Consider the following 20,640-nt stretch of genomic DNA (forward strand, 5'->3'; position numbering starts at 1 on the left):
TTTAGCATCCAGTTCCCGAGTCAGACGCGAGGAAGGCCAGGAGCATGCAGTACACGACTGCCTCTGGAAACTTGATTTAAAAGATTTGCCCTATGTCACATAGAGACATCAGGGTGCAGGGAGGAAAACAGTCCAGTTTTCCAGAATAGTATTCATCTCCCTGACCATGAAATCATATAGCCTCTTAATTTGCTAGCGCGTTTCCAACTCGTACAGCAAGTAACGTGGGGATTTTGCTGACAGCGTTAGCAGTAGAGTAAGCAGAAGCCCTGCGTCTTTACCTTGCTCTGCTGACAGTCCAGCGCACCAGCCATCTGTGTGCCTGCGTGGAGGCAGCGATCCGGTGGGAAAAACAGTACAGACCGTGTAGCTGAATACAGTCGCAGCACACTCACGCAAGGTTTGTTTCTTGGGCAACCTGAATTTTTTGTGTCTGATGTATTAATAATACAGCCTCGAAAGTACCCTTTCAGGGCTCCCTTTTGAGAGTTATTTTTGACAAACACGTAGCAAGAAGTCTCTCCGACAGAATGTCTAAAAGCTTTTGCTCCACTCAAAGTCTTTAACAAGTTTCTTTCTGAAGAAAATAAAACCATGTTTATTATGGCAGTTTTATTTCTTAATGAAACACACTCAGGAACTATTCCGTATGACATTTACATCTTTTTCTTGTGCTTCAGTGTGCTTCAGAAAACAGGATATGGGTAGTTAAATTGGGGAGAGGAAACCATTTTATTCAGTGACGGGAAGTTTCGCAGAACGGAGCAGGGTAACTTGCAAAGAATTCCTGCTTTCCTGGCTGGAGCAACGACTCAGTGAAGGCTGGGTGAGTGGATTACTGCTCTCCGCGGCAAATACAACTACAGCTGCTTACAGCCTATTTGATGTCAAGTAGGTGAGGAGACTCTTTGAAGTCAAGTAATTTATTTTTCCTTATGAGAAGGGAGACTGAAAGCTAAACTAAGCCTGTGTAAATTCCTCACACATCACCTAAGCTCCTGACTAACCGCCGCTATCTAGTGGGGACACAGCAATCGAGGAGCGCCAGGTAAACGCCGCTGCAGATTGAGATGCCATTTATCACCGTGATCGATGGAGTGCAGCAATGCAAGGGAAGCCTATTTGCAGAGCATGCCACCGCCTCGCTTGGGGAGGGGGCAGCTCTTCCCTCAGCTCCAGCGAGGAATTAAACTCCTGTTGGCTGCAGCTCTGCTGCATGGGAATTCGGTCCCGTGGGACCTGTGTTTGCCACCAGAGGAGCTTCTCGGAGGCCTCCAAGCAGCTATCACTGATAGCGACGTTCGTTCCCTAGCAGATGGCATCTGAACAATCAGCAGCGAAGCTGCAGTTCTGTATGTATCCAAATGTCTGCGGCTGGGCTCCGTCTGAGCATGTACGTGCGGCAAATGTGAGGGGAAATTGTCGCACAGATAAGCATAGCCTCCCCGAGCGTGCTTGGCTGACACGAGTTACAGAAGGACCGAAGGCTTGGCAGCGCGGTTGTTGGCAGGGCGAACAACCAGGATGCACCACAGCCCTTGCCGCCACATCCGTGCTGCTGGTGTTACTGCTGGAGGCACTTGCAGCCTGCGGTAATACCTTGTTTTCCATATATACATGGCCTGAAATTGAGATGTGAAACAGTGCGACAACTCCGGCTCCCAGGCTCTCAATTTAAAAATGAAGCAGCATCTGAACTGTTAGATCTGGAGAAAGCCCCTGCTTTCTTTTTAGTGAACAGATAAGGTAGAGAAAGAAAAATCACTGAGGAATAACTGTTCTTAAATGGTGGTCCTGGGGACTGGAAAAGTTTCATCGTGTGGCTTCTCCACTTCATATTTAGCTGCCAAATGCTATGGCAGTCTAGTAAAGATGCGCTCGGGGTGGATTTATGCATGGAGGAGAGAGGATGTAATCTTACCACCCGGTGCAGTTTGCAGCCCGTATCAGAGGACTCTGCCAATGATCCTTGTCTGTATGCAGCCGCTGATGTAGTTTTTCCAACATTTCTGTTGTGTTACCAGCGGGATGGTAATTCCTTCGCTGCTGCTGGGGAAGATGATTGCAAGATCACTGTCGTGTGTCTCGTCGCAATGCCGCAGACCTTGCCCGCTTCGGAGTCAGAAAGCTGCCCTTCAGAGGGGCCGAGGAGGTCCGTCGGGGCAGAGGAAACTCGGCTGGAAGCACAGAATTTGTCAAATATCTGTAACTCCTTGGCAGCAGCAGCAGATTCTTGTGCAAGACAGATGATATCTACTGAAATATGTTCTTCCTTTTCCTTGCCAAGAATCTTACCCCCCTCCTCATTCTGGTGATGGAAGAAAACTCACTCTGCTGAATGCATTTCAGGGGAGTCATTCCTTGCTGTGCTTGTGAAATTAATGGCTAAGCTGAATTCTCGCGTACTTAATCAGCCTCTTTCCTTCATACCTGCTGTTGTCACCCCAGCCATGGAGTGTAATGAATCAGGCAGCCTTGTGCTGGGTGAACATCATGGGTTTTTGTCGAACTGGAGCCACATGGCTTTTCTTTATCCTTTTTTTAAAAAATTATTTTATTTATTTATTTATTTTTAAGCAGGTGAACAAACGTCTGCCTCCTCCAGCCAGTTGGGTACTGACATTTGATGCTACAGTCAATGCAACTGTGGTTTGGTTGTGGTTCTGCTGCTGAGACATCCATTGTTTTCAGCTGGCTGAGATGACAAACTGCCATAGCTTTAAGTTGATTCTTGGATAATATTTTTATGTGATACATACTATAACAAGAAACTCTCGGTACCCTGCCAAATTCCTGCAATATACTCTGCTTTCTATTGAACTCTGAGTCTCTGACAGTATTTAGTGGAAATGTTAAGGTTTTCTGCCTTACAACCTTTCAAATTCAAGAGTAGCAAAGCAAAGAGAGCTTAATTTGTCATTTATTTATATGGCTCTCAAGCTGCCTTCTTGTTCTGGAGAACTTGGGCTTTCCTTTAAAACCACAAAAGATATCTACATTTTTAGGGTTGAAAACCAGCTTCAGTGTGTGGTCACAGTTTAGTTAATGCAGTAATGACTGCCTAAATATAAAAAGGACATGAAAAAAGAGGTGCTCACATCAATGAAGAGCCACAAATGTGCAAGCTTTTGGCTCTTTTGCTCGAGGAGGATTCAGCTAGGGATGTGCCGCAGGTTTCCGCTGCACGTCCGAGCCAGACTGGGACAAGCTGCGCTTTGCTCCCACCCAGCCAGGCTGCTCCCGGGGAAGCTCCTGAGCACGGACGCAGTTGCGCTGCCAACATTGCCTTTACTCGTACTTTGCGTTTTGGTCATTGGGGCTGCTTTTAGGTTAACCAGTATCAAGAATAGCCTTACTGGTATGATCATACCTGCAGAATGAGCACTGGGCCAGTGCTGTAGCCTCTGTTAGTAAAACATCTCTAATTTAAGGACAAACTGGGGAATTTAGCTGAATCCAACAGGGTACAGAGCCCCAGCGTGGGAAAGCCAGCGCCAGGGCTGCCCGCGTGTGGGCTGCACCGAGCCCCGGGGCCGCTGGCCCGTCCGCTCAGGCTGCTGGGGCTGCGACATGCCATCACATCCCCCGGTTTAGTTGGATGATCACAAATGAATTTCTTTGCATAATTCCAAGTGCGTTTCCTATTAAAACACTTACCGTATTTTAAACTCTATTTGTACAGCGTGGGAAATTTCTAATTATTACAGCTCTACACTGGGGACTGAGAGTATCTAGCGCCTTTTGTTGTCTAATTAAGCTTTTTTCAAGACGTCAGTGTAACTGGGAGCAACGCTGTTGGCTTTCATTGTGTGGGGTTATCTCCCGAGTTCTGTCGCGAGGTAATTTCCAAGCTGTAGTTCTTGTTTGTTATATTGGAGCATTTTTTTTTTTACCTTTACCTGTTAGAGTTCATTTGGGCTTTGGTTTTCAGCAGCTCGGCAGCATCCTTCCTCAGGCTTTTGACCTTTTTTTTTTTGTTTGGTTTTGTTTTCTTTTTTTAGCTACCTGACCCCCAAATGAAGAACTTTGTAGCTGGGTTCGTAAGTACGTAGAGAGTCAGGGAAAACAAGTATGGCATATTCCCAGCTGCACCACCGTACGCTTCAAAGCCGTTCTTCCCCCCGCCGTGTCGAGTTACCCCGTAACGGCAGTGATCCATGGTGGTGGAAGCTGCACAAGCCAGTGCAACCCACTCGTGAGATTTCTAGGACAGTGCTTCAAAGCAAAAAGATTTGGCAGGGGTAGAAAAAAAGCCAATCTTTTTCCTTAATACTATACGAGGCAGAGTCGGATCCTTTCCTAGGGAATGCTCAGGAACCTGAAGGCCTCACCTCACGTGAAGGGGGTGCGATGGCAGCTGGAAGGCCGGCCGGCGGAGATGACGGTGTTCAGGAGTTGCCGCCTGCGTGACGGTGAAAGGTTCAGGTGCGCGGTTGCGTGTCCGGACGCACCCAGCTGTGGCCAGGCCTGTGAGGGTTGCTCTGTGCTGCACGGTGGGTGCCCTGTGATGGTAGAAATAACGGTGGCAGAGCTCCGTGCTTCTAGAGTCTTTTGGAGACTTGATTAGGAGAAAGGCTGGTGGTCGTGTGGCGGTGGTGGTCTTCGGGTTTTAGTGACCTAGAGTTTAAAGGCAGAGGTAATAGTGGTGCTGGCTGGCACCAGCAGAAAAACACCAGTCTTTTGGATGCAGCAGTTTAAGGAAGTCTGTAATATCTGGTGTCATTCGTGTTTGGGTGTGCTGCCAGCTTTGCAAGAACCTTCACTGTTTGGATGTCAGTGACAGGCACAAGAGTGTCAGTGTGAACTGGGAGGCTGGAAGCAAAGGTCACTTAATATAGCTGAAATCATGCCGCCCTGTATCTTTGATTGGGGCAGAGCATGCTATTCTACAGATCTCTGCGTTCTTAAGTTAAGAAATAAGTATCTCTGGTTAATAAAACTGTTTTCATTTGCAACAGAACATTCTGAAGGAACATGCTGACGATGACCAAAATCTTGCCATTTCGGGTGTCCCCGTGGTCAGCTGGCCCAAGAAGACCACAAAGGTAATAAGACACAATTACTAATCACTGTTGTGCTAAGTCTTGATGTTTATTTGGCTATAATCTGACAAAATGTTTTAGACGATACTTCAGCAGCTGCTAGCGTTTTTAACATGACTTGTTATTTTTAATGGGTTTGTAATTAGGCGTTGAAGCAGAACATAAGAGTGCCTCAGTAGGGATAAACTGTTAGAGTTGCCATTTAAAAAACAATTTGTTTGGGCCTTATTTACCTGTATGAAACTTTGAAATGTGTTGGTCGTTTACTAGTCCGTGGTTAAATTTGAAAACGTTGATTTAACGTGTTGTTTAAATGTAAACGTTGTGTAAATTCTGCAAACTGGTCACGTAATAAATACTCTCATCTGGATGAGAGGAGGTTTTCCCTTTTACACTGCGAGACCTGTATTCTCCGTCCAAGTGTGTCACTGTAACTTGGGAGGGTTGATTTCTGTCCCTGTATCTTCATTTTGCTACCTATATATGGGAGTAATTCTCTCTGCTTTGTAGGAGTACCGTGAGGCTTGCTTCATTAATGCTTGTGAAGAATTTGAAATAATTAACTAAAGAATAATGTCAAAGGGCTGTAAGTTATTTGTAACAGTGGTATATTTACCAAACCCCAGCTATTCAGCATGCTGTAAAAGCAGCTCTGCTTATTTAGAAGATGTCTCATCGCTTCTATTTTTACTGCTATTCTTCACTGAATTAGTTTTATAACACGTAATTTCTCTAAAAATGCTGGAAGGGTCAGTTGACATAAATCAGGCTTCTATCTGAAAATCTGTTCCTCTTTGTAAATAACTTTCAAATCATTAACTGAGTGAATTATTTCCCCTATTTTCGCTTAATTTGCTTGTGCACTTGCTGTGGCTTTGCATATCATCACTTGTAGCCATAAGAATATGCTATTTTCAAATGGGAAATAAGAGACCGTAAACTTGAGGAACTGTCAGGGAAGAGCGGGGCAGAATGCTTCTTGGTTTCTTTTTGGCCTTTAGCTGATTGCATTTCAAATAGGTTTTATCTTGTTAAATACATATTTCTTCTTTTGATGGTAAGAAATCCATAGGAATATGCATTGTGTTTAAAACATTTATTTGTTTAAAAACAATAGAGTAAAAGCTTGACACCTGGATAGGTGTCAGATGCTCCACTCCACTGCTTTGATAGCTGCTGTTCACTTACCAGTCAAGTGTGCGCTAGACATGGAGTAAAGGAAACCCCCTGTGACCAGAGGAAAACTGGTGTGTGAAAATTAGACAACAAAACTGAAAAACAGCTGAATTTTCTGTGCTCTATTTTTGAGCCTGAGGCTTGTGGTAGAAGGAAGGAACTGGTATTTTGAAGCTTTTATAACCTTTAGTGTGTGCTAATGTTCTTGTTCACTTTATTCTGGAATCCTTGATAAATGCCTCATTTTTATATGTTATTTCTGTGCATTGGCATCATCACTGTAATGTAAAATTTATATTTTTTGTGGTTTTAATCTTATCCCTCTTTGCAAAATTCATCTTGCTAGCTGCAAGGTTTGTTTTTGGGTTTTTTTTTTTTCCTAGTTTCTTGTGCTTATTTCCCTTAGCCTTTCTGAAAGCAAAACCTTCTAAAAGGCATCATTCCCTGTGCTAAGGTAGAATAACAAACAAAAATACACATCAGCTAGTAACAAATAGGAGGAAAACTCACAGAGTCAGACTTTACACTGAAGTCTGCAAATAATTTGTAACAGAAGAAATACTTTCACCAGTCTCTTTACAGCTATTTTCCTTAATCTGTGATTAACTTGTAGGACACGCTATGTTTTAGTTGAAATGTACACACGCAGACACGGCCGCGTGTTTCCCAAAAGGCGCTGGCTGTTTCTTGGCTCCCTTCTCATGGGGAGATGTTCACACCCCGTCGGGTATCACAGCTACGACTCGCCCGGTGCAGAGGCCAAAGAGCGAGCAGGCTGGGGAGACGTGTCTTAGTGTTGTGTCTCTGCGCCCCAAATTGTAGTATGTGGGACAGACAATGTAGGGGAAGTCTGTGTAAAGACAAAGCTGTAAGCGGTTGAGCTTGGTTATTTCTCCTTTGTTCCCTTTAAGTCCTGATAACGAAGTAGATTTCAAACAGAAGAAAACCTCAGGGAAGGGGAAGCTGCCTTTGGAATTGGTTGGTGAGTGGAGGAGCGAGTGCCCGTGGCCAGAGGATTCCACGGCCGTTGAGCAGGACACTCGGCCCTCCCAGGAATTTTGCTTTCTAGGATATATGAGAAATGCCAAACATTTAACTATGCCTTTCCCGAGATACCAGTGTTTAAAGGGAGTGGCAGGTGTGATACAGCATGGTACCAGCTACTGCGGGACTGGTAAGACGACGTTATAGCTGGTATACAGGTTTCCAGGGAGAGGAGGGTTGTCCGATTCCAAGCCCTTAAAGAAGGGAAGCGAACTGAAATTCGGGAGGAAAAGGCAGTAAGCTGAAAACGTGGCTCTCGCTTTCTCTCAAGAGAAGGCTCCAGAAGAGATTTAGAAAGACAGGAGCAGCAGATGGAGGAGGAAGAATAAAGCCAGCACTAAATGCCAAAACATTTCAAAGGAAATGGAAATGACTCGAAAGAAAGGAGGGGAAGGGATGAGAAATGGAGAGAAAGCAGGATGAGAAGAGAGGCAAGTACTGAAAAGAGAGAGCAGAGGGAAAGAACTCGGACTAAGGTAAAAGATCCCTGGGACAGGGACCGGGACGGGGATTGACAAACTCTGTGAATAACCCAAGCTGTGGAAGGGCTTGCTTAGTTATAGTGACTTGCTTTTGAAAGGATATGCCTTTAATAATCTGAATGACTTCAGAAGCAGCAAATAATACTCGCGTTTAAAATTGAGTTACAGTTTCTTTTATGCATTGGTAGTGTGAGGTGCCAGCAGCGTGCACGGTTCGGTGCTGCAGAACAGTTGTTTGAAGAATGTGAAATTCTGGGATTTAGGAAGGAACAGGTACACTTACCTAAATCCCAGTTCATCATGGATAAGGTAATAAATGGGCAAGAGACTCTAAGTGTGTGGGAGTCCCATCCGTATGCTGTGGCCCCGCTGTGCTGCATTGCTCGCGGCTACCTTTTCTAAAGGCATTTGGGGCTGTCAGTTTTATTACACCTCTCTTTCTCAAAATGTACTCACTTTGAAAAGAAACAGAAGGATCAAAAATGTTCTCGTGAGGAGATAAAATAAGTGGGTTAAATAGGTGACATTTGATGATTTCCTGGTTAATGCCCAAACTGGAAGGCAAGGGTCTGCATCCGGTTCCCAACGCTGTCGCAGGAGGCAAACGGTGCCCTTCCTCTCCCTGAGCTTTCCCCCGTTAGAGGATGATGAGGATGCTTCCCGCCCTGGGAGGCTGGGAGGTAGAATTAATGTTTATATATCTCACAGAAGAAGATCTGTGAGACCTTTAGCAGAAAGTTTCAAAGAAAGACATATGAACCATTATTATTTTATGGTAATAGGGAAATGTCATGTGATTCATAGGCACCTCTTCCAGATCAGATTTACTCATCTTCATGTGGCTTTTTTGAGTCTTTTGTACTTTTTCTCATTTATCGATAATTACCTAACCCAATAATCGCACTCCAGGAGGCATCCTTTTTTGCAAATGCTCCTTCAGGAGAAACGAGAACCTGCTTTTCTTCTCTCAGCTGTGGAGTAAAACAGTCCATGTTCAAAAGAAGTCTCTGTCTGATAATGATTTAATGATTATGATATTATGACAAAATATTCAACTTTGCCGGAGATGCTAGGATACGTACAACAATCCTAATTGAGTCGTCATCAAGGAATCAAGGTTGTGGGTCCAAGTAGATGTTTGCAACGTGCTTGTCCTGGTGTCTGACTGACAGTTCAGGTACCGTCGGCCTAGCCAGCGCGTTGTCCGTAGCTGGCTGCCTGGCGTGGGTGCAGCCGTGGCTTTGCACGCTTCTGTACTCATTCCTCTTCTGGGGAAATGTGCAGCAGTAAGCTGTCCTCCTTTGGTGCCAGCGTATCTGTTGTCTTTTCTAATGGTAGAAAAATGGTCTGCCGTCAGAAAGGAAGAGCACCTCGGCCTTCGCTGCCCTGAGATTCAGCTTGTGGGAGATAAACGCTGGGGTGGTGTCTGCTGCGGGAAGCGAGGTGCTTAGCTCAACTGTAGGCCTGTGGCCCTTGGGTTGGCTACAAATCATCTCTCTTATAAGTCAGACTGTCTTCGTTCTTGACAACCTACTCAGTCGTGATGTTGAACCTGCCCCCTTAACGTTGGTGCAGGTTCCGGCCTGAATCATAGCTTGCCCTCGGCTTCGCTTCGTCCTGCGCGTTGCTTAGCACCCTCTGCCTCTGAGTGGAGTCCCTTAACTGGCCAAAGGCAAGTGGGAAATCATCGTAAGAAACTAACTGCTTCCCCATCCCTGGGACATGATCTGCTTGGTGTGAAAAGAGAGCAGAGCCTGGCCCAAGTCTAGGTTTCCAGTGTGGTGACACAGATCTCTGATCACTGGGCGGAAAGCTGGCTACCGCCGAAGCCCGTCTCGAAGCCCGCTCGCAGGGTTTGTTCGGCCCTGCAATGTCAGACGTCCCGCTTTATCTGCAAAGGGATTTTGGGGTAATGTTTTGTTAAAGAACTCAGTGCCCAAGCGGAAAACATGCATTTTTCAAACCATTTCCTATTTCTGGAAGACAACAGTCAACTATAGTAGCACATAATTACACTCTGAGGCAATATCTTCTGTTTTTACTGCGATAAAAATCTTTAGTCATCCATGAAGAGTAGCTCTAAAGAACTATAATGTGTTTGGACTCTCTTGTTCTGTGAAGAGTTAGAAATGCAGACTGTGAGCTATAGTCTCATCCCTCTTACCTGGTATAAACCTAAAGTCATTGCATTTGTAATGGTAGCAGGTGTCCAAATATATACGAGTTTAACTACGAACAAGATACAAAGCTGTAATTTTCAGTGTCTGGCTAACAATACTGGAATATGTGGCTGGTTTTGTGGCCCTCTGCTCATACACTTTTTTCATGTAATTTTTACCTGTTGATTTTAAGAGAAGGTATCTGAAAAGTATCATAAGGAAATGATAATATCCTTATTTAAAGGAGTACTATTAATTAGCAGAGGCCACAAGCTGAATTTTTAATTGGAAGATAGTTTTGTTTAAAAGCGACCTTCCTTGCAGGGTTGGCAATGCAAATAATGTTCATAGCTATGTATCAGTGCCTGAGAACCAGGAAGAAAAAGTGACCATAAGCAAAAGGCAGACATATCCTAGGTTGGGGGTGCTTTTTATTTTTTGGAGGAATTTTTTGGAGACAGGGTTGAAAGGGACCTTCTGGGTTAATGACTCCATTTTCCTGGTATCATGGGCAACCATGGCATCCCAACACCATTCAATAGCAAGCTCCGTCTTCAATCAATTTATTTTTCCCCCCATTATTTTTACTAGAAATGTCTTGCAAAATCCTAACTATCCATGTTTCTGGGGAGAAAAATGAATTAATCTGCAAGATGTATAACAAAAGGCTGGTTAATACGGTTGAAGAACTGTTGAGCTAGTCATGCTCCATCGACCAGATGGTCCTTGTAGTGCGGTGTCCTGTTTCTGATGGTGGCCAGGCACAGCTGTGAGAAGAGCTGTGAGAGCAGACATACGGTGATCACACATTTTTGGAGATTTGAAGGAGGTCTCCTGCGCACCTTCTCCATGCTGCCTATGACTTTTTTTTGTGTCCTAGTTACTGCTACTCAGTCATCTCTTTTCCCCCCACCCCCAGGCTGAAGAACTGCTATTCTGGTTTGACTATAGGTAGTTTTGAGATGAGGGTGGATATGGGACTCCAGAAACACATGCAGTATTCAAGATGCAATTTCTTGTTCAGACTGGCACAGCAAAGTTGAGGGGGGAGATGCCTGTTGTCATCTCCGTAAGTACTTCAGGGAGCATAAACACCAGGAAAGGAGAAGAGATACTTAAGCTAATGGACAATGCTGGCATGAGAACAAGGGAGCATAAACATGCCATAAACAAATTCCAGCTGGAAGTAAGATTTCTGACCATTGTTCGTAGTCTGAACTAAATAGCATGCAAAAAATAAACTGTATGTATCTGTGATGAAAAGGGTGTTGGATTCTTTAGAAATCATTTCTATTTTAAATAATAAAAGGCAGTGATATTAGTCACTCCCTCCAAATCCGGAGTCCACAGAGAAGTCCTTGGGCACATTCATGTGTCTGCTGCCATTTTCCAGCAAGGACACTTTTTCCTCCTTCTTGATAGTTAAAAATGCTGGAAGGGAAGAAGATCTACCAGTTTTTAATAACAGTGCTCCTTTATGTATGGCTCTAATTTTATGAACGTATATGCAACACTGTCCATTGGATCAAATTTAAAAAATAGTAGGTAAAGGGACAAAGAATTAATGGACATGGCAAATTTGAATGCAGAAAATAAAAATAGCGTAAATTCAAGAAGTCAGATAAGCTTCAGTTCAAAAAAAACTCAGGTGTGTTTAACACCACTGTGACTTTTCAGAAGTGTTCAGCATTGCTTTGTATCCATTTCTCTCCAAATTCAGAGGAAGAGGTGCTAGGTGGACAGAGAGCTTCTTGAAAGCTTTTTAGTAAATACTTGCAGTTTTTGCTTGCTTGCTTACTAAGAATTCCTGCCACAGCTATCGCTCGGCCAGCTCCACCCTTAGTAGCAAGAGCGTTGAGGGACTAGTTACAGCAATTAGTGTGTTAGCCAGACTGGTGTCTGAAGCAGATCTGAGCACGCAGAAATGGCACGACATCAAACCAGCAGCAGGTTGGGGAGCCTGCCCTGCGGCTCCCACCAGGAAAGCCGCATTCCTGGTGGGAGCAGTGCAGAACCTGTGCCAAATTCCCGGAGACGGACCAGCCCTTGGAGAGCCGTTCAGGGCACTTGCCTTGTACTTCCCTTGTGAGAATATGAAAATATGAGAAAACAAATATTGTCAATTAAAAAAGCGTTTTAGGATTACACTAAAAATTGAGTAGTTCTAGTGTAGAAAAAGAGCTGGGAAGAGAAAAAAAGGTCAGAAATACACCAGAAGACTTCTGTATAATTTCTTGTGCAATGTATTTTCCTAGTTGTGATTCAAATCAAATTTTACATCAGTCACTCCAAGTGCCACAGGAGTGAAAAGGAGATTTAAGCTGTCACATTTTGTCCTTGCCAAACACCAGTTTAAAGGTGTTTGAAGCGAGCGCACACAGCGCTGCCTGAACTCTGCTTGGTGTCAGCGACGACTTTAAAGGCTGATAGTCTGCAAGAACATTTGCATACACAAATATGAGTATCGTGAATCCTTTCTGTTGATTAAAAAGAAGTACTGACCGTAAAGTTCATAATTGATTACAAATCAGGCATTTCTTAGTAGTTATCAGTTACTAAGGGTTATTCTTCGAGAAAATAACTAAGCACAAAAGAAAATTAAAATCAACTTAAATTTGTTTTTCTCTTTACTGATTTCACTTGTGATTGGAATCAGTGATTTAAATAATTTGGGGGTAACTTGTGTGCTTTCACGCTGTAGGACTCATAGTTGCCGTGTGGCAGGAGAGCACTCGCTTTGCTCAGAAAGGCACCCGCCTTCTGGCCCCTGACAAGTCCATGGAGAAACCAAACCGCATAGGCAAGGTTTGGGGGAGTTTTTAGGGGACTTCCCACGGTAGCTGTGCCTGTACGAAACCAAGCACTTTCCCTGCTAACTGCGTGTACTGGGGAGCAGGAGAAAACCTGACGCACCGGCAGAACTGAAGACTTGTGTAGGTTCGGTGCAAAGGAGGGAGAGCTGCGGGGCCACGGGGAGCGTGTTGCGGGTCCGCTTCCCTGCGGCAATGCCGGTGAGGAAGGCAGCTCCTTGCCCACTCGTTCGTTTTTCCGAGCACCGCTTCCGTCTCGTAGGAACATTAGTGCTCAAGACAAATTCACGTGTGTGGTAACTCCGAGCAGGCCGGAGAAGTTTCAGGGTTTGGTGTGTGTGTATCATACATAATGTTTCTGAAGAGCTTCACTGTACATCCCCTCGATATTCTTCTTAAAGCTTTGCCTGGTGACTTGACAGATTATTTCTCACCTCAAGAGGCTGTACTTGAAATATTGTGTCCCTTCAGGGAGTAATTATAAATAGCAAGGACTTGAATGAGCACCTTCTTAATCTTCCATCTTTGACTTAATATTTTCCCTTCTTATCAACTCTCAGCCACTTGCTTTGAAATTTGACCGATGTCTTCATATGATTATACATCAAACAGGTAAATTAGAGCCATTTTGAATCTGAGTAGAAATCTGAATGGATTGGAAAAAATGAAGACCTCTCTATCTTCAAACTGATGTCCTCCAAGTATCATACTAGAAGATTTATGTATTCTTCCCCACTGTCATTCATCCGCCATATGTATGTGCAAGAATATTCAGTAACATGAATTTATCCCAACTAAGGCCTTGACTGCCATTTTGCAAGAGAGCTGCTTTCTCCTTATTTCATGGCAGTAGACATGCTGATGAAAACTATCTTAGTCTTAAGACCTTTTTCTTTGTGTATGTGAAGTGAGTTGATGGGGTCTTAGATGTTACCGCCAGGAACTGCACTACACTCATTGCTGAGTTGGCCAACAAAACAAAACAAGCTAAGGTTTGAATTTGGCTAAGTATTTAAACATCCTTGTGGTGTCTCATCATCCTTCTCTCCCCACACACACGCACATTAAAAACACTGAAGCTTTGAGTTACGTATCTGAGCATTAGTTCACTTTCTGGATTGAAGCACGTTGGCAGAGCAATGTGGAAGGCGTTTGTCATTCCACAGTACATGCAGCGTAATTATGGACATCAATCCTGCATACACTTTTCAGAACAAAATGGAATTGTATGTTCTGTCCCCGAGAAGATGGCTTCCTTTTAGTTCCACAGCACATTGAAATTAAACTCTGCTGAGAATATAAATGAGCTCTTGTTTCAACTTTATGACTTTCCTGCAGGCACTAGTAGACCAGATACAAGAGGCACAGAAGCACTTTCTTCTTTGAAAATTAGCAAGCTGACAAAGGAAATGGAGAAGGTCCGATAAAAGCTAAGCAGCTTTGAGACTTTTTCTAGTGTGTTTCGTTTGTCTTGGTCCTGGATGTTTTCCTACAAATCCAGATCCGGTCTGTAGGCGACAGCTGAGCACTCATGAGGAAAAATATAGCTCACAATCTCTTCTTTTGCTTACATTTCAGTGCACCATTTGGTTGCTTCTCACTGTTTGCGTCTGGTCTCTAGACTTTGAATCCATTGCTCAGATGCTGGACACGACTGGTTGTCTCACCAAGAGCCTTCGGTGCTGTGTGTCAGCACACAGAGCCACTTAAAAGAAAGCAGGTTACACATTCTGGTTAATCCACTCTTTAGCTAGCAGCCGCATCTATTTGCAGCTTCCTCCACAGCGTGGCAGTCATTTCTTATCTTGTTAGGAGCCCACTTCACTAGCTGTTGCTTTTACTGGCAGAACGTGGCTCTTGGAGGCAAACTGTGCTGTGGAAATACTCACTGGGATAAGGATTTGTGGAAGAAGGAAGAATGGCAGGATTTCCCTCATTTTCCAGTGCATAGTCCCCATCATCCCATGACTCCTCATGTAGAGAGTAATTTCAGAGATCTGGATCTAACAAATTGTTGAGTACGTTGGTCCCTCTCAGTTTCCACAACTCTGATGCTGTGAAGATGGCAGACATGATTTATTTATCAGCAGGTTCCCAAAATGCTCATGTCTTGGGTGGTAGATGAACTGGATGTTTCAGTACTCTCTCTGCGGTCTTATTTATTACATTTTTAAGAAGGCGGGATTTTATTTTAGGACTTATGAGAGCGATCAAGTGAGTTGTCACCAGCATGTCCTGTCTGGGCTCTTGACCTTTTGGGTGCTGTTCCTCTGCTGTACTGTAGTAGTCCAAGTTTGTTGGCCTTCAAGAGCTGCAGTAATATAACTGTTGCCTTCCTTGCCTTTCGTGTGTTGGGTATTGGTTAGGAGATGAGCACTAGGCATGACATGGAGGGAGTGATCAATGTATTGCTTCATCTTGAGTTACTTTATTTGGTCTGCAATTAATCAATTAGACTTTATTAGATTATGAGGGATACTCAGTGCATCTGGTGATTGCTCTTTTGTCATAGTTCAGATAAAATAAATAGTAGGAAGAAGTAAGATCATGATATTAGATGGATATTTGAAGACATGTTAGACTGCCAGAACGTCACTGCCGCGTTTAGAGCATGACGGAAATATTGGCTTGAGCCCTTGAGAAAGGTGTCGTGAAATTTGCCTGGGCCCCAAGACTTAGGATCGTATTTCATATGAATAGACACTTACATCAAAACACCGATCCTTAGAAAGCTGCTGGGTAACTGTCGCCTTCTCGTACAGGACAAGAATCATTCATAAGCACCTCAGCTGGTTTCCTTTTCGAAAAGATAGGTGTCACCATCTAGAAAGCGGCAGAAGCTCAGATCACAAGACCTTTTTTCAAGGACTTCTATGTAAACCAGTCTGGGGTTGTTTTTCCCAACTGTCTCCATGTGAATGTTTTTCCCTAGTATCAGCTAAATATAGTCTTCTATAAAGATGCACAAGTTTCAAGGGAGGGTTAAATCAAAGGTGTATTTGCACCATATTAAAAACTTAATTTCACCTCAAATTGAAAATCATTCAGCAAAGAAACTCCAGCATCTCACGTGAAAACATTGATTTCGTTTAGCACTGAGCGCTGGTGTTGGCAGCTGAAATCAGTCGGCACTACAGATGCTCAGGAGCCAAGTGTGTATCGTGCCGGGGTTGCAGTCGTCTTCCCCCCATCTTGGTTTTACTACTTCAGGATATTTGCATGAGAATAAAATCTGGTTCTCTGGCACTCATCCACTCCTGCTGTTTATTCCTTGCTTGAGTTTATTGTCTCAGTTTGTGACAATGTAATTGGTTTCTGTGGAGAAGATTATGATATCGATGAGACTTGCATGTGACTTGAGGTGAGGCGCGATCAAAGCGACAGTCTGGAGCCAAAGGTATTGTCTGCTTTTGTCCCGTTTTCACCACGACCTGTTCGGCAGTTTAATTAAGGATGGTGTTTATTACCGAGTACACCACGAAAAGCTCAAGCGTGGGCACAGTTATGCCAATACAAGTACGATTAGGGTCAGTATTGCTTATTTTGCTTTCTAAGCTGGTATGAACTGTACCAGGATAGTCAGATTTACACTAGCACCGTTCCTACAAGGACCGTTCCCTGTTTGGCGTAGTTTAGAGTCGTGTTCTCTAGTGTTGACAAGCTGAGAGATTTGAGCTGGAAAAATGCTCTCTTAATAGCTCTCTCTGTGTATTAAATATTTCTTTTAATGGTTATCTGCTCTTGTAAAAGATGAGATATTTGAAGAGCAATTATAATCAGAAAAGTTAATTTTATTGTAATGTTTTCCCCGCTAACTCCCAATTTGCAATCTTATATCACATCCTCTCCATTTTTTTTTAATGCCAGCTCTGCAAAGTTTCCCTAGCATCTGACAGTCACCCTGAGATCAGCTTTGCACGTGCGTCTTCGGCAACGCGGCCGTCGCGACCGGACCGTGTTGTGGCGTTTGTGTCTTTGGAGGCAGCAGAGCAGCGCGGGCTCTCCAGGGCGGTGGCGGCCGAGCGGCGGGGCCGGGCTGGGACACGCGGGGCCGGCGACCTGCCGCAGCCCGGCTAGGCTAACGTGGGTATCAGGAGCACTAATACTTGTTGTGGATGGAAGGAGTAGGCTGATCTATGTCACGATGTGACTCCACTCTCCCCCGGAAAGCGCTGGCCTCTCAGGCTACCGTGTGCTTCCGAAAGCCAGGGCCTTCGGCGCGTGCCTCCGCTGTCATCCGCTCCCGGCTGCGCCCGGACACAGCGGGGGGAGAGGAACCTGAGGGGACGAGCTGAACGTCTCTGTATTTCGAAGATCCACATAATGTGCTGCAAGTAAACGTGTTTCAGTTCTGGCATCGCGGATGAGCAGGATTTGGGCGAATACCCTTGCTTAGCCACAATTTGAGTTGGAGCTGGTGAGAGGAGGGAAGTGCAAACAAAAAAATGGGTGTTTATGGCATTCAGAATAAGGAGGGGAGATGGTTAAATTGGCTTTACCAGCAGTGCGGCGACTCCGGCCGGGGACCGAGCGAAAACACGCTCGTCAAAACTCCCCATGCAAAGTCCATTAGATCTGCTGCTTCATGGCTTCTTGGTAGCTCAGCACAGGCAAATGTTTAATCTCCCGTTTAATTCTGCATTGTAGGCGTAGGAGCCAGAGGCGAAATCCTAGTGACGTGGGAGGAATCGGGATTTTCCCAGAAAGCGGCCCGTAAACTTCACCGGGCGATGCGAAGCTCAGGGCTCAGTCAGGCCTCCCCGTCCTGTTGATGCCTCTCGAGGGCGAAGGCGGCTTCGGAGCCGGAGCGGGTCCCCGGTGAACGTAACCTTTCACGTTTTAGGGAGAGCATCGCATTGTGACCCCGCAGCGCGGGTCGGGGCGCCGGGCGGGCGCCATCCCGCGTGCTCCCTGCCTCCCTCCGCGAGGGTCCCCGGCCCTGGCCCTGGGGGGGAGGCAGTGGGGTGTGTCTCTGTGTCTGTCTGTCTGTGTCTGTGTGTCTGTCTGTGTCTGCGGGCGCCTCCTTTGTCTGCAGCCGCCCCCGCAGCCCGTGCAGCGCCGTGCACCCCGCGGGCAGCCCCGGCCCCAGGCCCCCCCCGCTCCCGGCCGGCCGAGGCGCCTGCCCGGCGGCTGAGGGGCAGCGGGGGAAGGAGCGGGGCCGGGGCCGGGAGCGGGGCCGGGCCGCGCTGCAGCGGGGCGCCCGGCGGTGCCCGGCCGCGCTGTGCCCGCGGCGGCTGCGCGCAGCGGGGCGGCGATTGGCGGCGGCGGCAGGGCCAGCCCCTTCCTGGCCGCCCGGCAGGGGCCCGCCCGGCCCCCTTCCTCCCGCTCCTCCTCCTCCTCCGCCCGCATGTGTGTGTGTGTGTGCGGGGAGCGGGGCTCCGCCAGCAGCGCCGCTCCAGCCATGTCAGCGCGGCTCCGCCTGGGCCCACCATGAGCCATGGCCATGTCTGCGAGCGCCGACGAGGAGGACTACGAGTCGGAGCCGGAGCCCGAGCCGGGGCCGGGGCTGGGGCCGGGGCCCGAGCCGGGGCCGGAGCAGGTCCGGGGCGGGCGGCGAAGTTTGCGGCAGGAAGGGAGGGAGGGAGGGGAAGGAGGGAGGGAGGGAGGGAGGAGGCCGGGCCGGGCAGCGCCGCGCCGCGCCGGCAGCGGGGCCGGGAACAATGTGGGGTCGGGAGCGGCCCCGGCCCCGCGGGCGCGGCGGCCCCGGGCGTGGCGGCGGCGGCAGCGGCGGGGCCGGGCCGGGCCGGGCCGGGGCCGGGGCCGCGCCCGCCGGGGGCAGCGGGGCGGCCGCGCCGCGCCGGGGCCGAGCGGGGCCTCGTCCCTCGCCTTCCCGGCTTATTTCTGTAATAACCTTCCCGGGAGAGCGGGGAGGGAGCCTGGTGCCCCCCCTGCTCCCCTCCTTCGCTCTCACACACAGCCGAAAGCCCCTTTCCCCTCCCGGGCACAAGGGCCGTGGCACAGAGAGAAGGATGCGTCCTACAACGGACACACAACTTTTATTAATACTTCCAGGGTCTGGTCCGTGAAGTTTTTTTTTTTTTTCTCCCCCTTTGGGGGTAAAAGGAGTAAACTTTTTAAATTTATAGAGTAATCTGTGAAAAATAATCCAGAACGTGTGCTCTAGGTTGCATATTTTACTCTCTAAGAACTGTCTGAGCAATTAAAAATGCACCAGGAATAGAATTAAACACGTGCCTGCGATTTAAGCCTAAACTTGATGTTTTTGTTCATAACTCAAGGTGATTTGCTCTTTAAAATAGTCTTGTAATTTGCAACAAGTCAGTGCGTAGGCCAGGTATTGAGTCTAGCCCCCAGCACCCGCTTCGCCTCTGCTAATTGTGCTACTTTTTGTTCGGTAATCGCAGCAGGAAAGCGAGGCCGGGAAGAGCCGAGGCCGGACGGCAGCAGCACCGTGGGTGCTCCCCGGCGGGGGCAGATCCGCTCTGGGAGCGCTAGGAGAGATGTTAATGCGCTGCACTGGCCTGTTGTCGCGGCAGTGCAAGAAACGAGGCCGGTTCTTGGATGAGTAACTTTATTAAAGCCTTCGCTTACTTCCGAGCGTTGCGGGAACGACCGGGCTGGTGCTGCTGCTCGGTTGCTGCTGACCTCCCAGGCCCCAGAGCTGAAACGTCCCGGCCCCTCTTCCCTTTTCGAAACTTTGTCCCGTGCTAGGCCTCTTCCATTTGCTTCCCTGTTTTGGTGCGATTGCTGCGTGCTCTTTTTAAAGAGGTAATAGCTCGAAGGCAGATTGGTCCCAGCTGCGTTGAAGCAGCTGTGAAAGCGCTGCTGAAGGTGCTGGTTCTTGCTGGGGGAATCTGAAAAGTTGGTGATATTCTGGGATTCTTCATTTCTGCTGAAACGTAAGGCTTGATAGCGTTTGCTTGTCTTAGGAGCTTAAAACAAAAATTAATGCAGAGAAGTGGCGATCCTTCATGTGTGACTCTTTAAAGGTTTTGATCTGAACCTAAATTTTAGCGTTGTGGCCTGTGTAGCAAAGGTGTATGGAGTGTTTCTCATTCTCTTTGTTCAAAACAGCACAATGAAAAGCTTAGCGTGGACCCAGTTATATTTTCATACGAGTCTGCTTTTAACACATGTAGCTGCTGTATTTTTCTGTGCAGGACATGTTAAATCAGTGTGCCGTAGCCTTATTCCCCTTCGATAGTCCCTGCTCGGTATCGGCTGAGACGTTTTAACTCTACAGGTGTCACAGCTTTAGTGCTCAGACAGGAGCTGCGGGGTTTGTGCAAGCTTCTTCCTCCTCTTCACCTTCGGTCTGTCCTTCTTCCCCAGGTCTAAGCTGAGAAGGTGGAGATGGCCAGGTTTTCCGGCGTGAGCGCGGGTGGGATTTGGCGGGGTCGGAAGCGCCGTAGCCCGGCGGGGGAGCAGCACCGTGCTCGGGGCACCCAGGGCCGAGGTTGCCGACAGCGACGCTTGGCCTGGCGAAAGCCGCTTGTGTAAACGGTTATCCCACAAAAAACACTCGCGGGAGGGGATTTCTTCTGAAGTAGCAGCAAGAAAAGCTATGTTTGCACAAGGTGCCCCAAGTCCGTGTGATTTACTGGCGTTCTTCCTTTTTAAGAGCTCCTGCTTTGGGTGCAGCTTATCTACAGAAGCATATTTTTGCCGATATATCTTATTCCACCCTCCAGGCCTAACTTCTACCTCCTCAGCACCAGAGGAAAATAAGCCAGGGGACTTGCCCTGGCACAGACGTGCCGGTTTATCGCACCCTGAACAACGTAGCTGTGTTGGCAGAAAAGCTGGCGGCGTGTCGCTAGCGCACGGATGAACCCCAAGGTAGAAGTTTGTCTGTCTGCTTGCGGGAGCCGGTCGTTGGGTCGTGGAGCTCGGCGTGCCGAGCCACGGCAGCGGTCGCCAGCAGCTGCGTCATTTTTCGCACCGGAGGATGGGAAAGTCCGTAGGT

At 47.1% G+C, this 20,640-nt stretch overlaps 1 protein-coding gene across 9 annotated transcripts in view; it reads left to right on the forward strand.

Annotated features, from left to right (window-relative positions):
- Positions 1-20,640, forward strand: part of KDM2B (lysine demethylase 2B) — a 118,794-nt gene that overhangs the window by 75,856 nt on the left and 22,298 nt on the right. For all 9 annotated transcript variants that reach the window (XM_026114569.2, XM_026114570.2, XM_026114571.2 and 6 more), the window contains one exon: positions 4,959-5,045. In XM_026114569.2, coding sequence (XP_025970354.1) covers positions 4,959-5,045 — 87 coding nt within the window. The remainder of the gene's footprint in view (positions 1-4,958; positions 5,046-20,640) is intronic.

Source organism: Dromaius novaehollandiae, chromosome 17 (genome assembly GCF_036370855.1).
Source record: "Dromaius novaehollandiae isolate bDroNov1 chromosome 17, bDroNov1.hap1, whole genome shotgun sequence".
Classification (NCBI taxonomy): Eukaryota; Metazoa; Chordata; class Aves; order Casuariiformes; family Dromaiidae; genus Dromaius; species Dromaius novaehollandiae.